Source organism: Branchiostoma floridae, chromosome 2 (genome assembly GCF_000003815.2).
Source record: "Branchiostoma floridae strain S238N-H82 chromosome 2, Bfl_VNyyK, whole genome shotgun sequence".
NCBI lineage: Eukaryota > Metazoa > Chordata > Leptocardii > Amphioxiformes > Branchiostomatidae > Branchiostoma > Branchiostoma floridae.
In genome coordinates, this window is record NC_049980.1 from 28,221,108 (window position 1) to 28,244,665 (window position 23,558).

Consider the following 23,558-nt stretch of genomic DNA (forward strand, 5'->3'; position numbering starts at 1 on the left):
CCCTGTTGATCACGTTACCTCTTTTAGTTTCTATTTGGTGTAATATGTCATCAGAACAAGAGAATGACTTGCTCGGATTCAGACATCACTTTTGTGTGTCCCCTTCGTGTAAACGCCAACAAACGATCTGCCCTTTAGAAGAGTGTAGTTGTCTCCAGCACGCCTTACACATACTTGGAAATTCAAGTCGTAGCAAACCAGAATGGTAAGCTGTGTTTCGTCTGCCTACTTTCATTTTATTATGGCGTTTCTTATATTGTATACTGAAATGGTATTTTTCCATGGCCATGGCCGTAACTTGTCGATGGCGGCAAACATTACATATATCTTATGAGGCCAGCTGGTAGAAGACGATACCAGCAGAATGCAAAATTTGTTCTATGGCCTTGCATTGAGCAAGCCCGTTGAAAATGACATTTACCGGTAGCTTTCGACGTGGTAGCGACTATTCTACAGCTACAGCTTGCTCGTCGTCTGTACCATCATAATTAGCAGAAATATGTTCACCTGTCTTGATAACAGTGATAGTGATGATTGCAATTATAGTAGAATACCAATAGATAGAGCCGAACAATAGTGCAATCTTAAACACTATGTAACATGAAACTTTCGTTGGGTACAACTTCCTTGTGAGACAGTTTCGCTTTCACTTTGTCATGACGTCATCATGATTGTGACATTTTCTTTATAGGCTTGCGCTATGGATGAAGGCGAGACTTCCCATTTGAACAGCGGTGGTCATTCACTCCGGTAAAGTGAATATACAAGTTGAGAAATTTATCGTTGCATTAACACTTAACTTAAGATGGCAATGGATTTTTTAAAAAAAGCACTTTTGATTAGAGACAAGACATGCCTTTGAAAATACCTATTTTGGTAGCATATATGATCGTTACAGTTTAGCGAGAAATGTTGCAACATTCTCTGACTTATTTTATCCAATGTTGTCGTGAGACTAAAAGCATCATCGGAAAGGAAGAGTCCATGCACAGCAGGGGGTGCTGGAAAGCCGGATGTAAACTAATTGTCAATTTCCACATGGACTGAAATTTCTAGAGGATTGTCACCTCGATCAAATGAAATGGTGAAATATTTTCACTTTATAATCACTTTTGTCCTGATATATGTAAATTATGTATACTTTGGGACAGCTCACATTATGATATCGATTAAGTGATGACATTTATCAACCATTGGCGACTATTTTTAATAAGAGTCATACCTTTGCGAATATTAATCGATGAGTTTGGGGAATTTTTCAAGATCATGATAGAGCAAACAGTCTATTTATTTATTTTCGACCTTTCATCTCAACCTCGTGCAAAACTGGGCTTTCCCCGCATTATAATGAAGTGGGAATTCCCCATATCATCGCCTTACGTTTTTACGTTCTATTTGGATTTTGTCATCATAACAACCGAAGACTCACTTGGAACCGGACCATACAGACACCACTAGTGCACCTCCGTGTAAACGCCACACTACTTGGAAATTAAAGTCTCGCTTGAGACCAGAATGGTAAGCTGTATTTATTTAGAAAATTCTGTACAAAACTTGTTCTATGGCCCTGCATTGAACAAAGCCGCTAAAATGCCATTTACCTGTAGCTTTTGACGTGGTAGTGAATGTCAATGCTTGGTCGTCCTCTGTACCATCACAATTAGCAAAACAATGTATACATGCCTATCTTGATAATAGTGATAATAATAGCGGGATACCAATAGATAAAGTCGAGCAAACGGATGCAAGAACATTGTGTAACATAAAATTTTGCTGGTTAAAGTTTCCTGGTGACTGCATCTGTATCTGTATAGCCGGTATAATACCGGTATAACACACCAGCTTTTTGTGACGGTTTCTTTATAGGCTTGCGCTATGGATGAAAGAGAGGCTTCCCTCTTGAACAGCAGTGGTCGTTCGCACCGGTAAGTGAATAGACAATTTCAGAAATGCATCATTGCATTAACACTAGAGATAGAATATAAAAATGAAAACATTCTATGCATGTGTAGACTATGCAAGGAAAGATTACACCCAAGAAAGTTGTTTTGGTGGATTAATTTATCTCCTTTGACGTGAATCTACGCTAGAAAAAGCCTTCGGGTACAAAGAGAGCAAGTGACGTAGACTCTTGGACTTTGGTAAAGGTGTGATAATCACGAGTACATTAGTCACTACCAAATAAAACATGATCGATACCTGACTTGTCAAAGTTCAACGTGTTTGAAGACTACGTAACATTTACAACAGTGTTGTGGCGCTATGTGAATGGTTATAAGTTGACCCAGCAACCGCGCGGCCGACCCAGCATCTGATTTACTAGCACGGCGCTCTCACCGCGCTCTCTCTGCGCTCTCGCCGCGCTCTCACTCTCTGTGCTCTCTCTGCGCTTTCACCGCGCGCTCTCTGCGCTCTCACCGCGCTCTCTCTGCGCTCTCTCTGCGCTCTCACCGCGCTCTCTCTGCACTCTCTCTGCGCTCTCACCGCGCTCTCTCTGCGCTCTCACCGCGCTCTCTCTGCGACCTCAGATTGGGCAGACCGCGGTGAGAGCGCAGTGGGAGCGCCAAGGTTACCATCTCCTCCAGAAGATTTACTAAGGTTAGTTATAACACAAATTGAAGCGACAGAGCTTGGAGAAATGATCAAATATATTACAGTATATTTTCATGTTCTTGTGGACAACACAACTCAAGAAGCTGTGGATGGATCTTCATGATATTTGGTAGGTATGTAAGAGTTGCGGAAATGAAGTCAAGCTCAAATATGATATTCCCTGGCATTTTTACGGTACTGAAGCGCGCTGTGTATGCCTGATACAACATAACTCAAGAAGATGTTAATGGTTGTGCATTATATTTGGCGGATGGGAAGGTGTCGTGAAAAGAAAGGTCAAGTTTGATAATGGATCTAGCGGATAGCTACGGTACTGCAACGGGGATTCAAAGTTTGAGATCAAATTTTCTCCAACTGCTATGGTCATAATTTTTGAGTGATATGTACATCTTGGCGCGGGGAATAAGTGGCATGAGTCATAGTGCCTTTTTTGAAACGCAGAGGCCAATTTTGTTTAGACTAAAAAAGAATATCCCCAAAAGGGTGGATGGATTGTCATGATTTTTGGTATGTAGATAGTGAATTTGATACAAGAAAATAACAAGACACAAAACAAGACTTAAAAGAGTAACAACAAGACACACAAAACGCTGAAAGATCCGTTCTCTAAAACCCGTTGAAACATCTTTCGCATCTTTGAAGCCTGTAAAAGTTGCTGCCAGTTGAATTTTTGGTCCCTGGACACATTCCACTAGAGCAACATTTTCTGGGTTCTCTGCGCTTTCGCAGCGCTCTTGGCACTTTCACATCGCAGTGCGCGGTGAGAGTGCCGTCAAGAGGAAGGGGGGAGGGGGAGGGTGTATAATTGCTATGTGATTACATTAGAATGACCATTTGTCATCTTGAAAAATTGATAAATTCATCTTGCTAAATTTCGATATTACACATATTGTTGAATGATACTCAACAATGGTTGTAATGGCAACAGAATTACATATGTATAAAATATGTATAAAATATGTATAAATATGTATAAATATATACATGTAATTAATTTGTTTGTTTGTTTGGGTAATTGTAATTTGTTTGTTTGTACGGGTAATTGTCAGGGTATTGTCTAAATCACTGGCATTTGTATACAGATCATATGGTTCAACTAAAATGGCGGATCAGCACGTCATCGAAGATGCAAATCAGCAGGCCATCGACATCGAAGGTGCAGATCAGCAGGCCACCGAAGGTGCAGATCAGCAGGCCATCGAAGGTGCAGTTCAGCAGGTCATCGACATCGAGGGTGCATATCAGCAGGCCACTGAAGGTGCAGATCAGCAGGCCACCGAAGGTGCAGATCAGCAGGCCATCGACATCGAGGGTGCAGATCAGCAGGCCACCGAAGGTGCAGACCAGCAGGCCACCGAAGGTGCAGATCAGCAGGCCATCGACATCGAAGGTGCAGATCAGCAGGCCACCGAAGGTGCAGATCAGCAGGCCACCGAAGGTGCAGATCAGCAGGCCACCGAAGGTGCAGATCAGCAGGCCACCGAAGGTGCAGATCAGCAGGCCACCGAAGGTGCAGATCAGCAGGCCATCGACATCGAAGGCGTAGGTCAGCAGGCCGTCGAAGGTGTAGGTCAGCAGGCCGAAGGTGCAATTAGGGAAAGTGGACTTAATACCATATTTAAGGTGGTGACGTCCGTCTGTAAGACCCTTTGGATAGCATTTTGGCCTTTTGTGGGAATCTGGTGGTTGACGTTCTCCTGTGCCGTACAGGTGATGTGTCTGTGGGACGAAAGTGATGATGCTACTGTAGACGAACTGTATACTGTAAACCCCCAGCACACCCACGTCTGGAAAAACATTTCACGCGCACATGACTGGAGGTGGTTTCATTGCCACCAGCCACACAAGGTTCAGAAAGCTCTAGCTTATTCGCTCGTCGTCGGCCTGTACAAATTTGCGCCAGGCATACTGATCGTTCGCTGGTGCTATCAAATTAACTTGCCTGATTTGCTGAGGGGCAAAATCAACCAGGACGTAGTTTACGACAAGCGGTATCTGCTTGCCTTGTACGTCATTCTTTGGGCCTGCTCAGTCCTGCTTAACTTCAGCATCAAGTGTGCATCGTGTGAGCAGCTATTTACCTTGCGATGGAACATTAGGTACTTCCTTGATAAACCACCTGACATGTCACATGTTGCCTGCGCTTTGCCTTCACTGCCATTCTACGCAATGCTCTATTTTCCCTCGTTCTTTTGCTGTTGGTACGTAATCGAGTTGACGAATGCCTTAGTCTCATTGGCGTCTGGCACAGAGGCTCTCGCCGGCACGATGAGCGATGATCTTGAGCAACCTGCAGCTGACCGCGTTCTCAGAGGCGTATTTAATAGAATCAAAGAGAACGGTTGGTCCCGCCACTCTGGCCTTGGCAAAGAGGTTGAGTTTTTCACAAAGATTACGATGTTCGTAGGAGCGATTGTAGGCTTCTCGTTTTCGAATATATATGTATCTTCAAAACTTTCCAACTTCATGGAATGGGCGCATCATGTAACCCAGCTACTGTACCTTGCCGTCACCTGTATGACTCCGTTCTTCTACATAGCCGCAGGAGTTAAAAAGTTACATAAAGCGCACGAAATCTTTGTTTGCCAAGCTAGAAGGGTACAAGTGGGGAAACTTTGTAACAGTGATCACGGAGAGAACGTAAACACTTTGGAATGGGAAAAATGGAACACGATCATTGATGCTATGCAGGGAAGGGTTGCTTGTATTGTGAACACTGAGAAAGAGTTGTTTGCGACGGCCTTCGCGACGATGGGTGTGATTTTCTGGCATCTTCTTGGCCATTTGAACGAGTTTAATGACGCCCCAAAGGATAAAATCGAGAATGAAGGATTTGCTCTGACGTACATTATCTCCTTGACGCTTGTCCTTGTGATCTTGACAGTGTTTGCGGTGACTTTTGGTTCAGACATGATCCCCACGTGCGTTAAGGTGGGCAACAGGCACGGGCATGTCAGAGTAATTGTGTGTTCCTTCCTAGTAGGAGCTGCCACTCTTTCGGTCGTGTACATTCCATGGTGGCATCAGTTTGAAAACCCGCCATGCGAGGATTTTAAGTTTTAACTTGTCCTATATCCCGCTACTTTAACTGAACTGAACTGAAATGTAGCTTCCCTAAATGTAGTCATATATTGGACCCAAAATCTATACTAAGCTTAAGGCCATGTTGATTTGATTATATGGATGACATCCTCCGGGAACTCCAAAACTGATGCGAGCGAGCGAATAAAAAAAAGTTGCCTTCAGTATGAAATCAAAGTGGCCAGGAAGGTTGAACATAGGATTAAACACACATAGTGTGGTATACCAACAGTTAGGTGTAGGGACCAGTACATCATACGGGTGCAAAACAGTTTTTCTTCTTGGACCAATCCGAAAAAAAAGACCTGAAAAAAAAATAGAGGAACAGGTTTCGCCAATTACAAAATGGACACACTATGTCGGCAGCCATTTGGGGTCTTACCGGGGGGCCAAGAAGACAAGAGCGAAGTCAAGTAGAGTTTATAGTCAATTGCACCAAGTTTCTACAGTCAAAGGTACAGAGACAGTTAGCCTTTATTACATGGAGATGGGACTTTAAAATGCAGTGGCAGTCCAATAATCCACCAAACAGATTCCTTTGTAGCAAAATTGACCAATTACCATTGTTTTGAATATTGCCAGTTCTCAAGTTTCCACAGACAATCAGGTCCAGGTTCACATGTCTGGACTCTTGATCTGAATTTTCTGTACTGGTACCTCCCCCAACCAACAATAGATTTTTTTTTCTTTCTGTCCTTTCGAGGTATGTCCAGAAATGGGGTAAATGTACGAAGTTTGTGTGTACGAACTTGTACGAACTTGTACGAAGTTAAAGATAGATATAGACCGTAATCGTTAAACTTCGGAAGTTTTACGTGACGTCATCTAAGTTCGTACAGGTAGGCAGGGTTGGTGTACGATGTACGATATACGGAGTTAACAAATCTACGTTCGTACAGGTAGGCAGGGTTGGTGTACGATGTACGATGTACGGAGTTAACAAATCTAAGTTCGTACAGGTAGGCAGGGTTGGTGTACGATGTACGATGTACGGAGTTAACAAATCTAAGTTCGTACAGGTAGGCAGGGTTGGTGTACGATGTACGATGTACGGAGTTAACAAATCTAAGTTCGTACAGGTAGGCAGGGTTGGTGTACGATGTACGATGTACGGAGTTAACAAATCTAAGTTCGTACAGGTAGGCAGGGTTGGTGTACGATGTACGATATACGGAGTTAACAAATCTAAGTTCGTACAGGTAGGCAGGGTTGGTGTACGATGTACGATGTACGGAGTTAACAAATCTAAGTTCGTACAGGTAGGCAGGGTTGGTGTACGATGTACGATGTACGGAGTTAACAAATCTAAGTTCGTACAGGTAGGCAGGGTTGATGTACGATGTACGGAGTTAACAAAATACATCGTACACCAAATAGATATTTGTGTTCATTAAGTGCATTGAAGAATTGTGGTCAGGCCAGAAATACAAAGTTGACAGTTCAAAGACCATACAGAAGGCACTTGAAAAAGTTTTGAATAATAGAAAGTAACAGAATTTAGAATGATAAAAGTATTGTCGATTTCTCATAAATTTTAACGTTCCCACTAAGGCATAATGGTATACAACACTCACAAAAATGCTACCTAATGTTAGTCAAAACAAAATGATCTTGACTAAACTCTTTTCATATAAGTCATTCTATAGGAACGAAGATAGCATAACTCACGACAAAGTAAAAACATTTTAACTTCGTACATCGTACTTCGTACATTAGGTCCGCCCCGTGTACGAACTTAGCATAACCCACAAAATAGAAAACATTTTAACTTCGTACATCGTACTTCGTACATTAGGTCCGCCCCATGTACGAACTTAGCATAACCCACAAAATAGAAAACATTTTAACTTCGTACATCGTACTTCGTACATTAGGTCCGCCCCATGTACGAACTTAGCGTAGCTACGTCACAGATAATTGTCGACATTTCCCGAACTTTGCCGACAGCGGTTGTCGGAAGTTGTCGGAAGCTAGAAATTGTCGGAAATTACGTGTGACGTAGGCTGATCCAAACTTCGTACATTTCACCCATTTCTGGACATGTATGGTCCTTTCACATCTTATTCTTTGACTTTAGATTCGTTTTGGCATTCTATGGCATTAGTTATCTGTTTTCTGATACTTTTTTTTCATTCTACGGAATATTTGTGCTCATTTTACAGCTGCTTTGCACAATTTATTGTGTGGTCGAAAACTTTTTTTTTTTTGGAAATGGCCGAAAATTGGTGCGAGCGCGGATGCATATAATCAAATCAACGTGGCCTAACGGGAAACAGATAGGAACAAAGTCATAACAAAACAACAAATCAGTACATAGGATGATTCTTTTAATATCAATTGCATTGACTTTAAGTCGTAGTGCAGGATTGCAGTGAATGCCATCGGTGAATGGCACGTTGTAATTATAACAATGCAGGTTGTATCATTACGTTAGTGAACCTTTTGTCTTCTAGGCCACTAGGGTTGTCACTATGGTATATACGTGTACACAATACCTTATAATAATCTTAACCTGTACAATATATTTTCTACACGTAACCGCTTACATATATCAGAGAACATTTGAGAAGCTGATATCTAATACTGTAGATACACATTTAAAATACAGACAAGAAAGTACTTGCATTAAAAATACCTATTTTGAGTCCAACGGTAGCAGAAGATTGGTGTTAGTAGTTTAGCCAGCAATGTTGTAATTGTCTGAATCATCTTAGTCAATGTTGTCGAGTTACGTATTTACACATCAAGTTGCTTTATCTAAGTTGAATGTTGGACTCCTTTCTGTGCATGTATTTGTATTGGCAATCTGTTGGCTCAGTTTTATGTTTGATGCTTCGTTTCTGACACGTAGTTATGTATTTTGAGCGGCTTATGTGTTCTAGTTATTTTCAATGACTTTTAAATACTCCTGAATATGTATATTAATATAAAAAAATAAAAGCAATAGCATTGTCAGTGACATATCTTACCATGATTATAGAAAATAAAAAAGATTGTGTAGAATTCCTTGTTTAGCACTCTATTTCTAACTTCACCAAATTCAGATATCAAATATTGTATAAAACGTGATAAATCCCATGTAATATCAAATACTAAGATAAAAATCATGCATGTATAATATAATACAGTAGCAACAAATACAGATTAACATTCAAGATTCTCTCCACATCTGTAATAAAACTGTTCATCACAAAAATAGAATCAAAGATGCAAAAAAGAAATCAAACTGTATACATGTATATACAAAAGAGGTATCTACAAAAAACTTTCCACATCAGAATAAAACTCAATGTTCAAATTGTTCCACAACTTCTTCTTACATTTAAGTATACATTTGTAGGAACCACATTCGTGATAACATGTTCACACAAGTTCACAAAGTAGTATGTACAAAGAAACTTTCCACATCTGCCAACAAAAGCCATGTTCAAATTGTTTCACTGTTTCTTACATTCATACATCAGAATCACATATTCTGGTAGTTCCACTTTTTCAACGTTCACTTGTACCCCCGGTATGAAAAGGATATAAAAATGCTAGCCGTAGAGCCAGCAGTACACAGAACTCAAACATAGAGAGGGTAAGTTTTAAGGAATATCCGACATGTGCAGGTAGTAACACAATCAAAAACAGAAAGGTGTTATATCCATTCTCATCCCTGGACTTAGGAGATGAGGGGTGCATCATCGTCCTCATGGTAAGCGGGGTTGGTGAAATCAGTGGGCTGTTCCGAGTAGCTCGGCGGGGGAGAGCGCTCGGGAGAAGGGGAGCCTTTGTCTTCTGGCTTCGTCTCCTTTACCTTTTTCTTGGCAGGTTTGGATGGTGGGGCAGAAGCTGCCTTATTGGTGGGTGGTGGGGGCACGCTGGTCACAGGCACAGGGGTGGGGGCTGCGGATAAGGGTACATTCCTTTAACGTAATGGCAGGGCCTGACAATCAATCTACACTTTACTTACCTGATACTTACAAAATGGCAAGTTGGTAACACATTAATGTAAAAAGCCATATCATGACAAAGTCACAACAAAAGTATGTTAAAACTGCTACTGTTGTGGATGCGTTGTACAAACTTCAACTGTCTTGTAACAGAAAAAATTGCCATGGATCCTTGTCAATGGTCTCACAGTTCCGGTATCAAAGCCTAACACTGAACCCAATGACAAGAGAAAAATGTGAATAGAGATCATATTTAAAGTAAAATAGTTTTATGACAAATATCACATTGAAAACATTTGCAAGATGGTTGTGGATGTGTTGTACAAACTTCAACAATTCTCTTGTGACAGAAAAAGTTGCCATGGATCCTTGTCAATGGTCTCACAGTTATGACAGCCAAGCCTCACTGAGAACCCAAAGACAGGAAAAATTGAGCACTTGTTGACGCCTCTCCGATGAACCAATAAATAATCAAAATAAGCAAATTGAGGATGCTTACCTGAGGCAGCCATAGGCTGGATGTAGCCCTGCCCAGATGCCATGGGGTACACCACCACACTGGGCTGCTGTCCTGTCGACAACCCCACCACGGCCGGGGCTGACGTGCCCACCATTCCGCCGGGGTGGCTGGGGGCGGTGGGCACCGCCATTGGCTGGGAGGGAGCGGTGGCGGCCACTGATTGGCTGGGGGAGATGGTTACCATGGTGATGGGTTGGCCAGCGGGGAGGAAATGCACCTGACCTGGGACCTGTTGGCCATTAGGAGCGACCTGGTACACAACTGTTGGCTGGAACAGAAGGACACACTATTTCATATCATTGTAGGAGCAGTCAAAGTCACCCAAGAGCACTACTCAGGGCACTGATACAGTTTGGTCTATATGAACAGGTGGTCACTTAAGAGTCAAGATTTGTAAGGCTTGTGTGATGGGAAAAGATTAACCAAGGAATGACCAACAAGTGGTCAAATTAAATGCCTGGTGGTTATTGTTTAAGGTGGTCAATGGTACATGCCGACTGTACACCATATACCCTTACTACACCCTATACTAATACCGGTATAAACCAGTGGGAGAGTAGCTCATTGAAATCACATCATTCATTATTGCTGATTGAGATCAATTTTAATGTCACTAACAATAAGCTAACCCACCTGGGGCTGGTTGGTGCAGCAGGTACAGACGGCTCGACAGGACAGGGAGGCGGCGAGAATGGCGATGATCGCCTCCAGGATAGCCAGGATCACCAGGATACCGTGGATCGACAATCTGCCCTTCTGCAGTATCGGTGCACAAAAACATGTTTTTCATATGATACACAAGCAAGGACAGCAAAAGCTTGTTACAAGCTATGAGAACTATGAGAAAAACCTTTGTATTTCATCTGCTAACATCCCAATACCTAATGGCATTGTGCAGTTTACCTCTGACCATCATAATGTAAATGGATAATGTTCATAACTTTTGCAGTGACCACTTGCACGCTTCAAACTTAAGACCACCTAAATTGGATTTGTGTTTACCCTTGACTGTATAATTGGAGTTTTATGCTTAACATACATAAAAAGATTTGTCTTTTATCAATTGAACTTGTTAAGCATTCTGCTTAACAAATTTCTAGCTAACAGCGAGGTTGCCAATATGCCAAAGCTTCAGAGAGAGATGCCGAAAAACTTATAAGAATTTCAAGTAATGTACCACTGGTCTGTCACACTCATGCTAAACATACAAATTGTCTTTTATCAATGTTGAATATTCTGTCCAATTGCTCAGCAACAGCGAGGCCGCCAATATGGCAAAGCTTTGGTGAGAGATATAAACCCGGTACTGAACTTATAAGAATTTCCATTATGTGAAACGTACCACAAGTCTATCACACTCTAGCTGTTTCTCCGGCGGGATGCGGTAACACTTGCACACGCTGTCGTACTGCTCGTAGCAGCCGGTCATGTAGTCGTGGATGTTGGAGATGTAGTGCTCCTGGGCCAGGCCTGACGAGGCGCTGGCCAGCACCACAACCGTGAACACCGCCGCAATGATGGACATCACCATGTGGCCAATGATCTGAAATATCGAGGAAATTTTCAGTAATCAGGTTAATGAACATTAGGTAATCAGATTTGGCACAATTTGCCCCCTTACATGTATCTTCAATGCTTTGTAACTGTAACCTGTAACCAGTCCCATAAATAAGAAAAAACAGCACTGAGTGATGATGTGTAGCAACACTGTTGTGTATCACATAAAACTACTATTACACACACACACACACACATACATACATACACACTCATGCATACACATGCACATACATAAACACACCGCACATACATGCCTACACACAAAAAAGCACACACACACATGCACACACGCAAACAAATATACATTCACCCACCCACATGAAGAGGTAAACAAATATTGGGACAGACTCAAACCATAAACAATACTGCAGTCTGTGGGTGAAGTAAAAATGGCACACAAACAATAAATACTGAGGAGGAGGCCTTATGTGTGATGTAATGTTTCCCCTAAAAGTAAAAAACTACTGCTTTACTTACCAAACATCCTGTCTTCTGCTGTCCTGCACGGATCCCCAAAATTCCAGCCACAAGAAACTAAACAAGACAACAAAACAAAGAAGGAATTCAGAGTTACACTTATACTATTATTTCGAGTTACTATCACACCATAATATAGTCCTGGGTACATGCTGATACCAGAGTAAACTGATGCAAGGTGTCATCACATGGGCATGACATCTGATTGTCATCATTGTTATCATGGGCCTTTACTATAATTCCTCTTGAAGATTAAATTACAATACAGTTAGCAAGACATTTATTAAGTTAGTTTTAGTGCATCCATATGAGACTATGGCTGAATAACCATTATATCTGCCCTTGGCATACTAATAACTAGAGGTGTATGCTGGTATGGTGTAACAGTACAAAACCAGGTTTTCTTATTGGACCGATCCGGAAAAAACGGTAGTCTAGATATTGGACCAATTGGAAAATGAACAAATTACATTATCAGGCAATAACACATTTTTGGGCTCACTGGTCGAAGAAAATTACAAGAGCGAGTAGAGTCTGTAGTCATTTCTACAGAAGCAGTTTAACTTTAAGCATTGTAGGATCTTAAAATGCAAGTGAGAGTTAAATACTCTACAAAACAGATTTCTTTCTAGCTAAATGGACCATTGTTTTGAGTATTGTCAATTCACAAGTTTTTTTCACATACTGAATCAGGTCCAGGTTCAGGTCTGGACCTGGACCTGGACCTGATCATCTGGACCTGAACCGGACCTGGACCTGAATTTTCAGTACCGGTACCTACCCCTTAACTATTAAGAAATTGATATACAGACTTCAACCCTCGAAAACTAAAGATTATTCCCTATCCACTTGAGCAAAAAGTGTCCCTTAGGGCCAATCAGAGAAAAAATCAAAAATGCAAATCATCACAATGATTTTGCTTATTTCCATAAATAATATTAGCTGAAGGTAACAAAGAAGCAGAAGCTTTACCACTGCTCCAGTCCAGATAGGAACGCCCGCGAAGTACCCGATGGCTCGCACCACGATCGCTGAGATGCCCAGGACGATGCACAGCAGTCCCACCACAATCTGCGTCAGCCCCGTGGCCACGATCACCTTACGCGGGTACTTCTTGTACCTGCCGCTGGGGTGGGTCGGTCCATCCAGCACCACGTGGGTGGGACTAGTTATCGTCTCTGTTGTCATCTGGTCAGGGGAGAGAAATGAAATCAGTGATGAGATTACCAATTCTAAGTAGTAAAACTACAGGTCATGACAGAGAAGGAAGATGCTATATGCAGTATCTTGTACTCATTATCATCATCATCATGCAAAAAGACAATTCCCCTAGCTCTTGTTGATGAGCACATTTTTTTTGGACAAAAAATTGCTTAACATCCCGTCCTAAACACTGCAACTCCTCATATCAACAACACATCATTTTGTCATCTTCACCTTTTCATCATCATTTTTGTCATCTTGACCATTTCATAATCATCATCATCTTCATCATTATCATCATCACCATTATGAACAGTGGAATTTATCAAATGCTAATGCCAATACCCAAAATAGTAATGAACAATAAGTTGCAATGTTTGTGTGTCAGTTTGCTGATGGGTATTTCAAACACGGGCCACGACTACCATTAGTGCTATAAAGGATATACCCCTAACCCCCACAAGAGACATCACATTAAATATGAAACAAAACCTGCATATAAACTTGCATGTAACCTCGAGGGAAAACACGATTTTTGGCAAAAGGGTCACTTTATCTTTTGATATTCTGTCCATCCACAGCCAAGCAAACATGCAACCACACATTTCCCGTCTGTGGGCAATGCCGGGCAGCCTCGCGCGTGTCTGGCATATAAACCAACCCACAAGCTGTCTGCACTACCAAAACAAAACCTACGGGAGGTCCTCCACTGCGACAATAACAAATACATAAATTTGTCGCATTTCATATTGAACAACGATCTTTAATACACATAATAATCGTATGCTGCTATTTTATATGATTTAACCAGACGCAAATACAGGAGAGACCTCTAGACACTTACGTTTAGGTATTATAATGGTCTGGATGATGATGAATGTTGAATTTATCCACATAATATATTCTTACCTCTGGGACTCTAGTCTACCTGTGCTACGCCCCTATATTGTGGAACTGCAGCGTGGATTATTGCTCTAAGTCCCAGTCTATGGGATAAAAACAACTATGACAGCCCGGGGAACCATCCGTCTGCTGTTTTTGTTTCCCGTCTTCCTCCCAGTATCCCGTCTTGTCTTGGCAGATTTCCCTGTAACACAAATTCACCGCATAAAAACGTAAAACATACAGATTAATTTTTATTTGCTGAAAGTGCAAAAATGGAGATTTCTACCAAAATAATGAATCTTGAAGATTTACAAATTTCGGTTAACTTATCAAGCATTTTTTGCATGAACGGTTTATGTCAGAAGTGATAAGCTTAGACTGGTAATGTTTTTTGCGTGTTGATGCGGTTGCAGCTGGTATCTATATCTAGGTATCAGATCTCCAAACCTCAATGACCAACATGACGTCACACGGTCACGACCGTCCATTTTCCAAGAAATTGTGGGCGTCACGGAAGACTACTGTCATGTTTACGTGACTAGAATGCAATTTCTCTGTCCACTTGCAGGGAGATTGTTTATAATATTGTTTTCAATTCGCGTTCATCGTTCCCTTTGGATTCCCAATGCCATTTAATCGTGTATGCTAATATATGAGGCTAGGATAGAGGTTACTGGGTACCCAGATAGCCTCATGGTGGGGTTTGCGAACTTCAAGGTAGCTATCGCCTGTAGTCCCTGCCAACTTTGTATACTTGATGTGCATCATAGATTTGATAAACACACCACTCAGCGATTTTGCCGTTGATTTCTCAATGCATTGGGTACTCAGGGATTGTTCATCATACTGTAAATGCATTCAAGTTCGCGGGCATTTAATCTCGCGGGAGCGGGAAAATGAAGTGTTCGCGGTGGTTTTAAATTCACGGTAGCGCCATAGTCTCATACTATAATGAAAAAAATGTTCGCGGTGGTTTTGAGATCGCAGTGAAGTGGTCACCGCGAAAACCGCGAACATAAAACCACCGCGAACATTTGTGCATTTACAGTATTGTTTATGACTGTCCATTGTCACTATGTGTATACCATGTACTTGCAATTAGCCCTCGGGCACGAACTTGCAAATAAACTTCTATTTTTTTATTATTTTTTCTAACGGTAAAGGACTAACGCTATGTGTTCTCTTTTTTTCAATGGTCCCGGGCTCCCGGCCGATCATTGCGATTGCTGGCCATGGTAAACGGAGATGATTTTGCCATTAATTCCATCTGAGAAGATGGATCTCTCTATCTCCATCTATCTGTCGATCGATCCATTGATTGATCGATCGATCAATCGATTGATTGATTGATTGATTGATTGATTGATTGATTGATTGATTGATTGATTGATTGCTGGAGCACAACTTGTGGCTGGCAGAATTAGCGTGACCGACACATGTGAATACATTCTGCAACTTACGTACGTTAATAGTGTGTTGGATCTTTGAGCTCCGGTTTCGCTGACACGAATTTCGCCGGCTTTATTTCGGCTACGGCCATTCGGCAGTTGTACACAGCGTAATTCTTGGGGTTTACTTTAGAGTGCTGCATTAAATCCATGTACCGGTGTCTTCCATGCTCTGTACACAAGCAATGATAATAAATTGATTTCAACTCCCCTTCCCAGGCGTATTTACTTCCAACTCAAGAATATACTGACCTATCTTGTAATGTATAATACCAACATTTCTAAGCAGACATATCTATAACGTTATACTGTACTCACGATATATGATCTTAAAAGACTGTATTTCTGAAATTCGGGTACAACTGAATTGATATCATACTACTATTTGCCAACAATAAAACGCTTTATAACAACGTATAAAATGTGATGATATGCTTCAGCTTGTTGTGATAGGTTTTGTTATTACACGTATGTCCCAGGTAATTAGTCCAATGTGTATGCCTGAGAGTACCTGTAGTTGCCAAGTAGTAGCGATGGATGTCAGCTACGCCTGTTAATGGCTTCCTTAGGCCATAAACGGTGTCGATACAATTTTCTTGTATCTATTGATAAATCTCACGTTTTGTTGAGTGTGCCATAGTTGAAAAGAATCGATTATTTTATTTGAAAACGAAAATAACCCCTCTTCTAAAAATTGCAGATTATGCTCATCTTAGTGAGGGTTAGGGAGCATTTAGAATCAGAAGAGAGTCGGAAGTTTGTGGCTAGGCCGCGGGGATGGTTGGGAGTAGGTTAGAAACATTCGGGGTTCGGTCAGGAGTAAATCATTTTATGGTTGGGACTTGGTTAGCACATGGTTTGCGCAATACGATAGGCGTGGCCTAAAACTGGTCAGACTGCTCGAAACTCAGAACGCCAAACTTGGATGGCTATTTGTTCCATTTCTACGATTTTCTAGCGATCCGGAGTCTGGTAGAGACTAGGTCGGGAGGCCAATTGTTCGGCTATATGTAACCGGGACTTTACCTGGCGTTCATCACCATTGGTAAGACTCCTCTGGCCGGCCGACTCCCCCAGCGTACTATTGACTTTATTTGTCCAATTTCTACAATTAACCACCGTTCCGCGGAACCTGGTAGAGGCTAGATAAATACCACTTGAAATTTTCGTGCAATGACAGATTGGTCAAAAAGACACGACGGACAAATATTTCTTTCTGAAAAGTACGTAGAAGAAGTAGAACAACGACACATGAGAACAGGGGACTAACATTCCCAGTCCGCTAGTTTGAAGGGCTAACCTTTGTGATCACTACACGTAATCGATAACGTGTCCGGATTAAGTCCGGTATCATCTTTCCCACCAGAAATGACCACAAATGTTTAACAAATGTATAAACACTTCGTTTTCTGCGGCAATATGCACACAGTAAAATTTACCGCACACTTTCCGTCAATATCTGCAAGTTACGAGATGGTAACTATTGTCTATCGTCTTTAAAATATGCAAATTATATAACCTCTATATATGCCGATTGATACGATAGACTGCCACCCAATACGCACGTTTCTGATCCGGAGACATTCCATCAAGATTTGATATTGCAAACAACCTGAGTGCGCATGGGCTCAGACAAGTCGTCACGTCGTGAGAACATTCCACCTCAGGCGACAGGAGAGGACACAGGTTCCTACCCTGCATGTCCCGGAGTCGTACGGGCTGTCTCACTCACTCACTCACTCATCCTCGCAAGCTGTCTGACCGGACTAAACTTCACAAGCTCTGCCTCCAAGGTACCCGCCTCTGTCGACAGTCCTGACGGACACCATGGCTGGGACGTGGCGCCTGCTCGGTGTACATGTGGTGGCTGTGGTAGTGATTGTGGGAGCGGTCGCTCCGGTGGTGCCTGCAAGCGTGGGGAGGACAGAAGGTAAAAACAGCTCATGAACAAACTTGTGTTAACGCCCCCTTTCCACTAGAACGTGCAACAGCGCTGTAACTACCAAGCGATCAAGGATTTGACAGATCGCTCATCGAGATGTTGTGTAATGTGTGTTTTGTTGAAATACTGCATTATGTTCCAGTTATGAAATCAAGGGTTAAACAAAACTAAGTTTGCTCGCTGTATGGTCGCTCGGCGATAGCCGTTTAGTGGAAAGGGGGGGGGGGGGGTTTAGTGAGTATGACATGCATGTATAGCAAACAAGGCGTTAAAATTGGCCGACTATCCGCAGGGTACTTTTTTTTAATCTTTGTCTCAGGCATATAGTCACGGATCATTCGAGGTAAGAAAAAGGATCGATACAATGTCGTTTTTGATTGATTAAAGACCATTATCGTACTTCGATGCCCTTACAAGCTAAATACAGGTCAATGTGGGAGAGTAGGTCTAACACAGTACAATAAGTGATGGATGAGTGTGGTTGGCTGTTTAGACAAAATGCATTGAAACCAACAGGTAAATTTTAGAATAAACTGAGGTGTTCACAATACGAGAAATCATTTCAACACTTCGAGGGAACCTGTGCGGCATGTCAAAGAACAAACCAGATTGAAAAGGATCGTAGGGCTTGGATATATAAAATGAATTAACCTGAATGAATACTTTTCAACCCACCCAGTACAACTGTCCGTCGGCCATTTTTGCCGATGTAATTAATACACTATTTTCACACGGTTAGCAGGTTGATTTGTTGTATCAACTCTCCGCACTTTAAGCCATGTATGTGTAACGCAAAGCTTTGTTAAAACCACCTAGTGCAGTCGCTGCACAAATTTCGCAACAGCTCTAAAATTTATGTATGAAAACGTCTGTTTTGAGTTTATCGTAACACTCAGACTTGCCACCGGGCTACTTTTGTTGTCATATCCTAGGGTAACAAAGGTGTGTATTAGTACGTCTCCAAGCTTGTAAGTTGTCCTTTCATAATATTATGCACAGAATGGACATTTTCTCCTCTTTCTTTCTATCCTTACAATAGTGGTATCGTACAGTTCTCGCTAAAGTGTCATAGAGTGTAGGGATAGTGTGCGTTTCTTTGCCTTGCGTTGCTGATCTCTTAACTTTATACCGTTTTCCTTTGTGGTGATATTGCTATGCCTTTCAGTGTGATTCGTATCATGGCTAATTTTCTGTTGATTTCATTAAATGGATGGCATCCTCTGGGAAGACAAAACAACTGATGCGAGCGTGAGAATAAAAAAGTTGACCCCCCCCCCAAAAAAAAATGTTGCCTTCAATATGATATATAAGTAGCAGAAGGTTGAAAATATGACCGAACACTCAGAATATAGTATATCGAACAATAGATTCTTTTTTTTTTGTTCTTTCAAATCTCTTTGACCTTTGACATTATTACACGTTTTCTGATATTTGTTTTGCAATCCATGGCGTACATTTTCTACTTTTGAAGCTGCTTTTTACGATTTACATTATGGTTGAAACCTAGCTGGCCTATTCTAAACAATCAAAATTGATGCGCGCGCGCGGACGTCATACATATAATCAAATCAACATGGCCTTACAGAAAATGAGAAATTGTTATTTTTCAAAATCTGTTAGCAAAATTTTGTGCATGGACGAGTGCGAGGTTATTCAATTGTTAAAGGTGCTTATCCGGGGCATATTTGGGAACCACATTTTTACAGTGAAAACATGAATTGCTTGTGCTCTCAATTGTCACTTCTCTGCGGTTAGGACGTCAGCACGCAAAATGGCATGGAGTCCAGCCTTGTTCGCGGGGTAAGTTGCACTCTCACCGGACGGGGGGCACGCTTGCGGAATTGCGGGGTTCGAAAGATACTGAACGAATTTCAGAGATAAAGAACCAATTTTCACACTTGTGTATTTTTTCGTCTTCTATGCCATACTTTTACGTATTACGCAATATCTGAATTATAAAAAAATCGGAGAAAATAACAAAACAGTGACGCAGTGAACGAACGCAGCAATGCCGCAAGCGTGCCCCACATCCGGTGAGAGTGCACCTTTAGGGACTTCGGGAGCGGACCAGAGCGAACATAGCTGGACTCCGGGCTACACGCAAAAAAGCAACAACACGAGAAGAGCAGGGGTGATCTGGTGTGCTTGGTTATAAAACGTGTCGAAAGCCAATTTGAAAATTTCAAATGTAGCTTCACCTTTACCAAAGGTTGACAGCTTTGCGTTCTACGAACTGTGTCCTCCCTCCGTATACAAGAAACCACTTAATCACAAAGTTTTTGATGCACAACCACGAATTTTATTAAGAGCCAACGGTTCGATGACCATCGGTCATCCTCGTCAGGGCTATGATTAAAATTCATGATTGTGCATCAATAACTTTGTGATTACTAACTTGATGAAATTATTCACTGAAGAAACCACTGCAAATTTTCCTTTGGTATGTGTTACAGCGGAGTGCAGTGCGTCTGAGTACACCTGCGGTGACGGGACGTGTCTCCCCGCTGAGGTCTGGTGTAACGGTACGGCGGAGTGTGAAGACGGGACGGATGAGGACTGTAACTATGGTAGGTCTGTTATATTATAGGGGTGGGTACCGGTACACTGTTGTGTGCGTTATATCAATCAATCAATCATATAGCAGGGTGCAGTCCGCCTGAGCACTCCTGCGGTGACGGGACGTGTCTCCCCGCGGCCGCCTGGTGTAACGGTACGGCGGAGTGTGGAGACGGGACCGATGAGGACTGTAATTACGGTAGGTCTAGAATAACCCCTTCATTTTGCGCGAAAATCGATCGGACGACGAGTTTACGAGCTCTAAATGACATTTTCGGCAGTAATAAGTCCGGTGTTTCTCGATCAGCGCGCGATTTCAGGCCGGGAATTGCTGGCGACTTTACGGAGTCGGCCGATGATCGCTGTTCACCGAAACTTGTTCTTGACATCAGCCATCTGTTGTCTTTGATGTCACAGAGCTCGTTACCGTGTCGTCCAACGTAAGTCGTCCGTACTTCGCCCAAGTACAGGTCAATATTCAGACGTCAATCCGACGATTCATAATCGATTTTCACCTTCAAAAATCGCACGATTCTCGCTAGCGCTAATACCGAGGTCGCAAATAGGATGGTGTACGCCCGTCAGACTGGCGAGTTTCGCCCGACTCCCTTTCGTTTGCAAATGTTGACTTTCGTTGAACTAGCGTGTAATTCTGACATTTTGGCTCATGCGGGAGCATGAGGGCTGGGTTCATCATATATATTTTTTCTATGATCATTTATTTTTGTGTGGCTTCAAATTGTATTTGGCAGGCCATTACGATCCAGTTTCAATTCCCTGCCTTTTTCGGTCCTGCTTGGACGATCAAAACTAAGTTGTATTCATCCAAGGCTCTGGTACTTTAACTTAAGTGTAGATGTGGCGTAGGGATGCAGGTTATTTGCAATCTGCACAAGATACGTCTTAGACCTAACAAAATTTCTATTGCTAATTATTGAAGATTGCCTGGACGGCTTCCGCTGTGGAAACGGCCTTTGCAAGCCGAGATCCTGGGTATGCGACGGTGACAATGACTGTGGAGACAAAACCGACGAGATCAACTGTGAGTTCAGATAGTTGTCCTTTCGTTATGTAGGACCTGGGCAAATTATAGAACCAAAAAGTGCAAACGTTAGAAGAAATGCTAAGATTTCCAGCCCAACTTGCCTGTTGCTGTCACAAAGGACTAGCCATGCTAGAGACAAAGAAAATGCTAATGCTGTGCATGTTTCATGCCCTGATTCTATTGATGTGGTCTTTCGACTGAGGAATGATCCGATAGCAATGCCTTAATTTTGTGTTGAACACTCCTGATCTTAAATAGTTGCGAATGCTAGATTTTCATTTAATTTATGTCTTGGTTTGGCAGTTCAGCAAAAGTATGCACAGCCAAACTTGCCTGTTGTCATTACAAAGGACCAGCCATGCTAGAGGTAAAGACAATGCTAATGGAATATGACATAGACAAAATGGCAGTCAATAGCAATATTCTACGTACATAAAGACTAATCTATACAAAAGGTGTAGACTATGTGTACATGGTCTATAAATGGTACCTACAGCGAGGGGCCAAATACATAAACCATCCCTGAACAATATTCTTAGACTTGTACGGAGCAAAATGCACCCTGTCATGTCTCCTTCAACTTTTCCAGGCACCTGTTCTGACCAGTTCCAGTTCACCTGCCCGGACGGCAGCTGTCATCACGTGATCCATCGGTGCGACGGTCACTCCGACTGCTCGGACGGGGCGGATGAGGCCGGCTGCGAGGCTGGTAAGGCCTACGTCAAATTTCCAAACCGGGTCCCGGCCGGGCGGCTTTCGGGAACGAAAAGTATAATATGAAAGACACCAAACTACAAATCGAAAAGAGTAAAGGTCCCTCCCTATGTGAGTGGTTCGGAACCTTAAGTCCCATGACCGCACCTGGGGCAATTACGGTCGTATTGAGGTCACCTTAGTGGCGCTGAATGGCAGCTCGCTCCAGACCCTTGCGATTTAGCCCCGCTTGCGATTTAGCCCAGCCGATTGCGAGCTCCCTGGCTGCGAAGAGAGAGTAATTAGCCTAGTACCCAATAACAATAAGAAACAATTTTACTAAAGCCTGATTAATAACACTTTAGCCGTTACCTTTTTTGTTTATTTAGAACATAAGAATTATTCTTTGTTCCGAGAAATTGTTTGTCTTCATTTTCATTTCACTGAGGAAGGAAGGTGGATGTCTTCCGAAATGTCTGAATAAAATTTTGATATTATCCAGAAGAAGAGTTTGAACCATCATCTATTTAACAATAAGAAAGACGTGAAGAGAATAGTCGTGGGCTTTACTTGTGTATAAATTTTCACGCATGCGCGCATACATTTCTAATTTTTGTTTCCACAAACAGCCCGGTCGAACCAGGGTTTGGAAATGTTTCGTTAGCCTTAATCGCCATGTATTGTGTTTAGTCTATGTTTATTTAGATATCCTTTAGTCGAAGGCTAATCTGTCAGGAATTGAGGATAAAGAAGTGAATATAGACATGTGCAGGCAAACCGGTGAAGATATGAATTAGCAAATGGGGCAAGGACAGAAACATTCCGTACAAAAGGTGTTGGATAGGGTAGGAAAACTTCCTTCCTTATGACCAAACTTTAATCATTCCAGCTACGGGCTGCGGCCGGAGGAACTTTACTCTGCCAGATGACGAGGACAAGATTGTTGGTGGAGAAAACGCCATCTACGGGGCTTGGCCTTGGCAGGTAAATGTCGTTTTTTTTTGTAATTTGACTAAAACCTGACTAAAATCGGCCGGCCCTACAATTGCCGTCGCCCTAGAAGAGGGGGTAATTAACCGCAGCCAGCGAGAGATTGTGTAAACACAGGCTAACAGGGATAAAAGCTACTGGAAAGATCATCACTGCTTCTGCGTGTAAGAAAAATAAATAAAAGTGAAACCAAGCTCGAGATTCCGTAAGCAAATTGACAAGAGCATATTGAACTAGAGAGCAGCTTCCTTGTGGCATCTTCTAATGATGTTTACACGAGTTTCTATTTTAATTAGTACATTTCCACATATCACACCGTTACTAGGTTCAGTTGAAGCGGACGTACGGCAGAGGGCCGTTCTGTGGAGGTACACTGTTGAATGCTGAATGGGTGGTCATAGCAGCGCACTGCTTGATGTATGACGAGTGAGTATAGACTAAAATATACGAAACACACATCTTCTCGGTGTATGACATGCAGCTGAGTTTTATATTGTAGTACGATGTCCTGCATCTTTGATACACTCGGTTCACTTGGAACGTAACACAGTAGTGAATTGATGATGTCTGAACGACGCAGAAGAATCTAAATCAAGCGTTCTCACCTTGG

The 23,558-nt window shown here is 42.2% G+C and overlaps 3 protein-coding genes across 4 annotated transcripts in view; 2 read left to right on the forward strand and 1 right to left on the reverse strand.

The window, feature by feature from the left end:
• Positions 1–1,865: 1,865 nt before the first annotated feature.
• On the forward strand, positions 1,866–4,871 carry LOC118410342 (RNA-binding protein 12B-like). The gene is made up of 2 exons (XM_035812005.1): positions 1,866–1,925; positions 3,696–4,871. Exon 2 carries the CDS (start codon positions 3,701–3,703, stop codon positions 4,157–4,159), a length of 459 nt encoding a protein of 152 aa, XP_035667898.1. The 5' UTR covers positions 1,866–1,925; positions 3,696–3,700; the 3' UTR covers positions 4,160–4,871.
• Positions 4,872–8,010: 3,139 nt separating this feature from the next.
• Positions 8,011–14,498, reverse strand: LOC118409978. The gene is made up of 7 exons (XM_035811404.1): positions 14,299–14,498; positions 13,159–13,374; positions 12,187–12,243; positions 11,492–11,692; positions 10,783–10,905; positions 10,129–10,417; positions 8,011–9,582 (listed from the first exon to the last, which is right to left on the reverse strand). Exons 2-7 carry the CDS (start codon positions 13,372–13,374, stop codon positions 9,359–9,361), a joined length of 1,110 nt encoding a protein of 369 aa, XP_035667297.1. The 5' UTR covers positions 14,299–14,498; the 3' UTR covers positions 8,011–9,358.
• Positions 14,499–17,417: 2,919 nt separating this feature from the next.
• Positions 17,418–23,558, forward strand: part of LOC118407565 (low-density lipoprotein receptor-related protein 2-like) — a 54,174-nt gene continuing 48,033 nt past the window's right edge. For both annotated transcript variants that reach the window (XM_035808048.1, XM_035808059.1), the window contains exons 1-6: positions 17,418–17,652; positions 20,118–20,231; positions 21,161–21,262; positions 21,855–21,974; positions 22,848–22,942; positions 23,274–23,374. In XM_035808048.1, the coding sequence (XP_035663941.1) occupies positions 17,550–17,652; positions 20,118–20,231; positions 21,161–21,262; positions 21,855–21,974; positions 22,848–22,942; positions 23,274–23,374 (635 nt within the window). In that variant the 5' untranslated portion in view covers positions 17,418–17,549. The remainder of the gene's footprint in view (positions 17,653–20,117; positions 20,232–21,160; positions 21,263–21,854; positions 21,975–22,847; positions 22,943–23,273; positions 23,375–23,558) is intronic.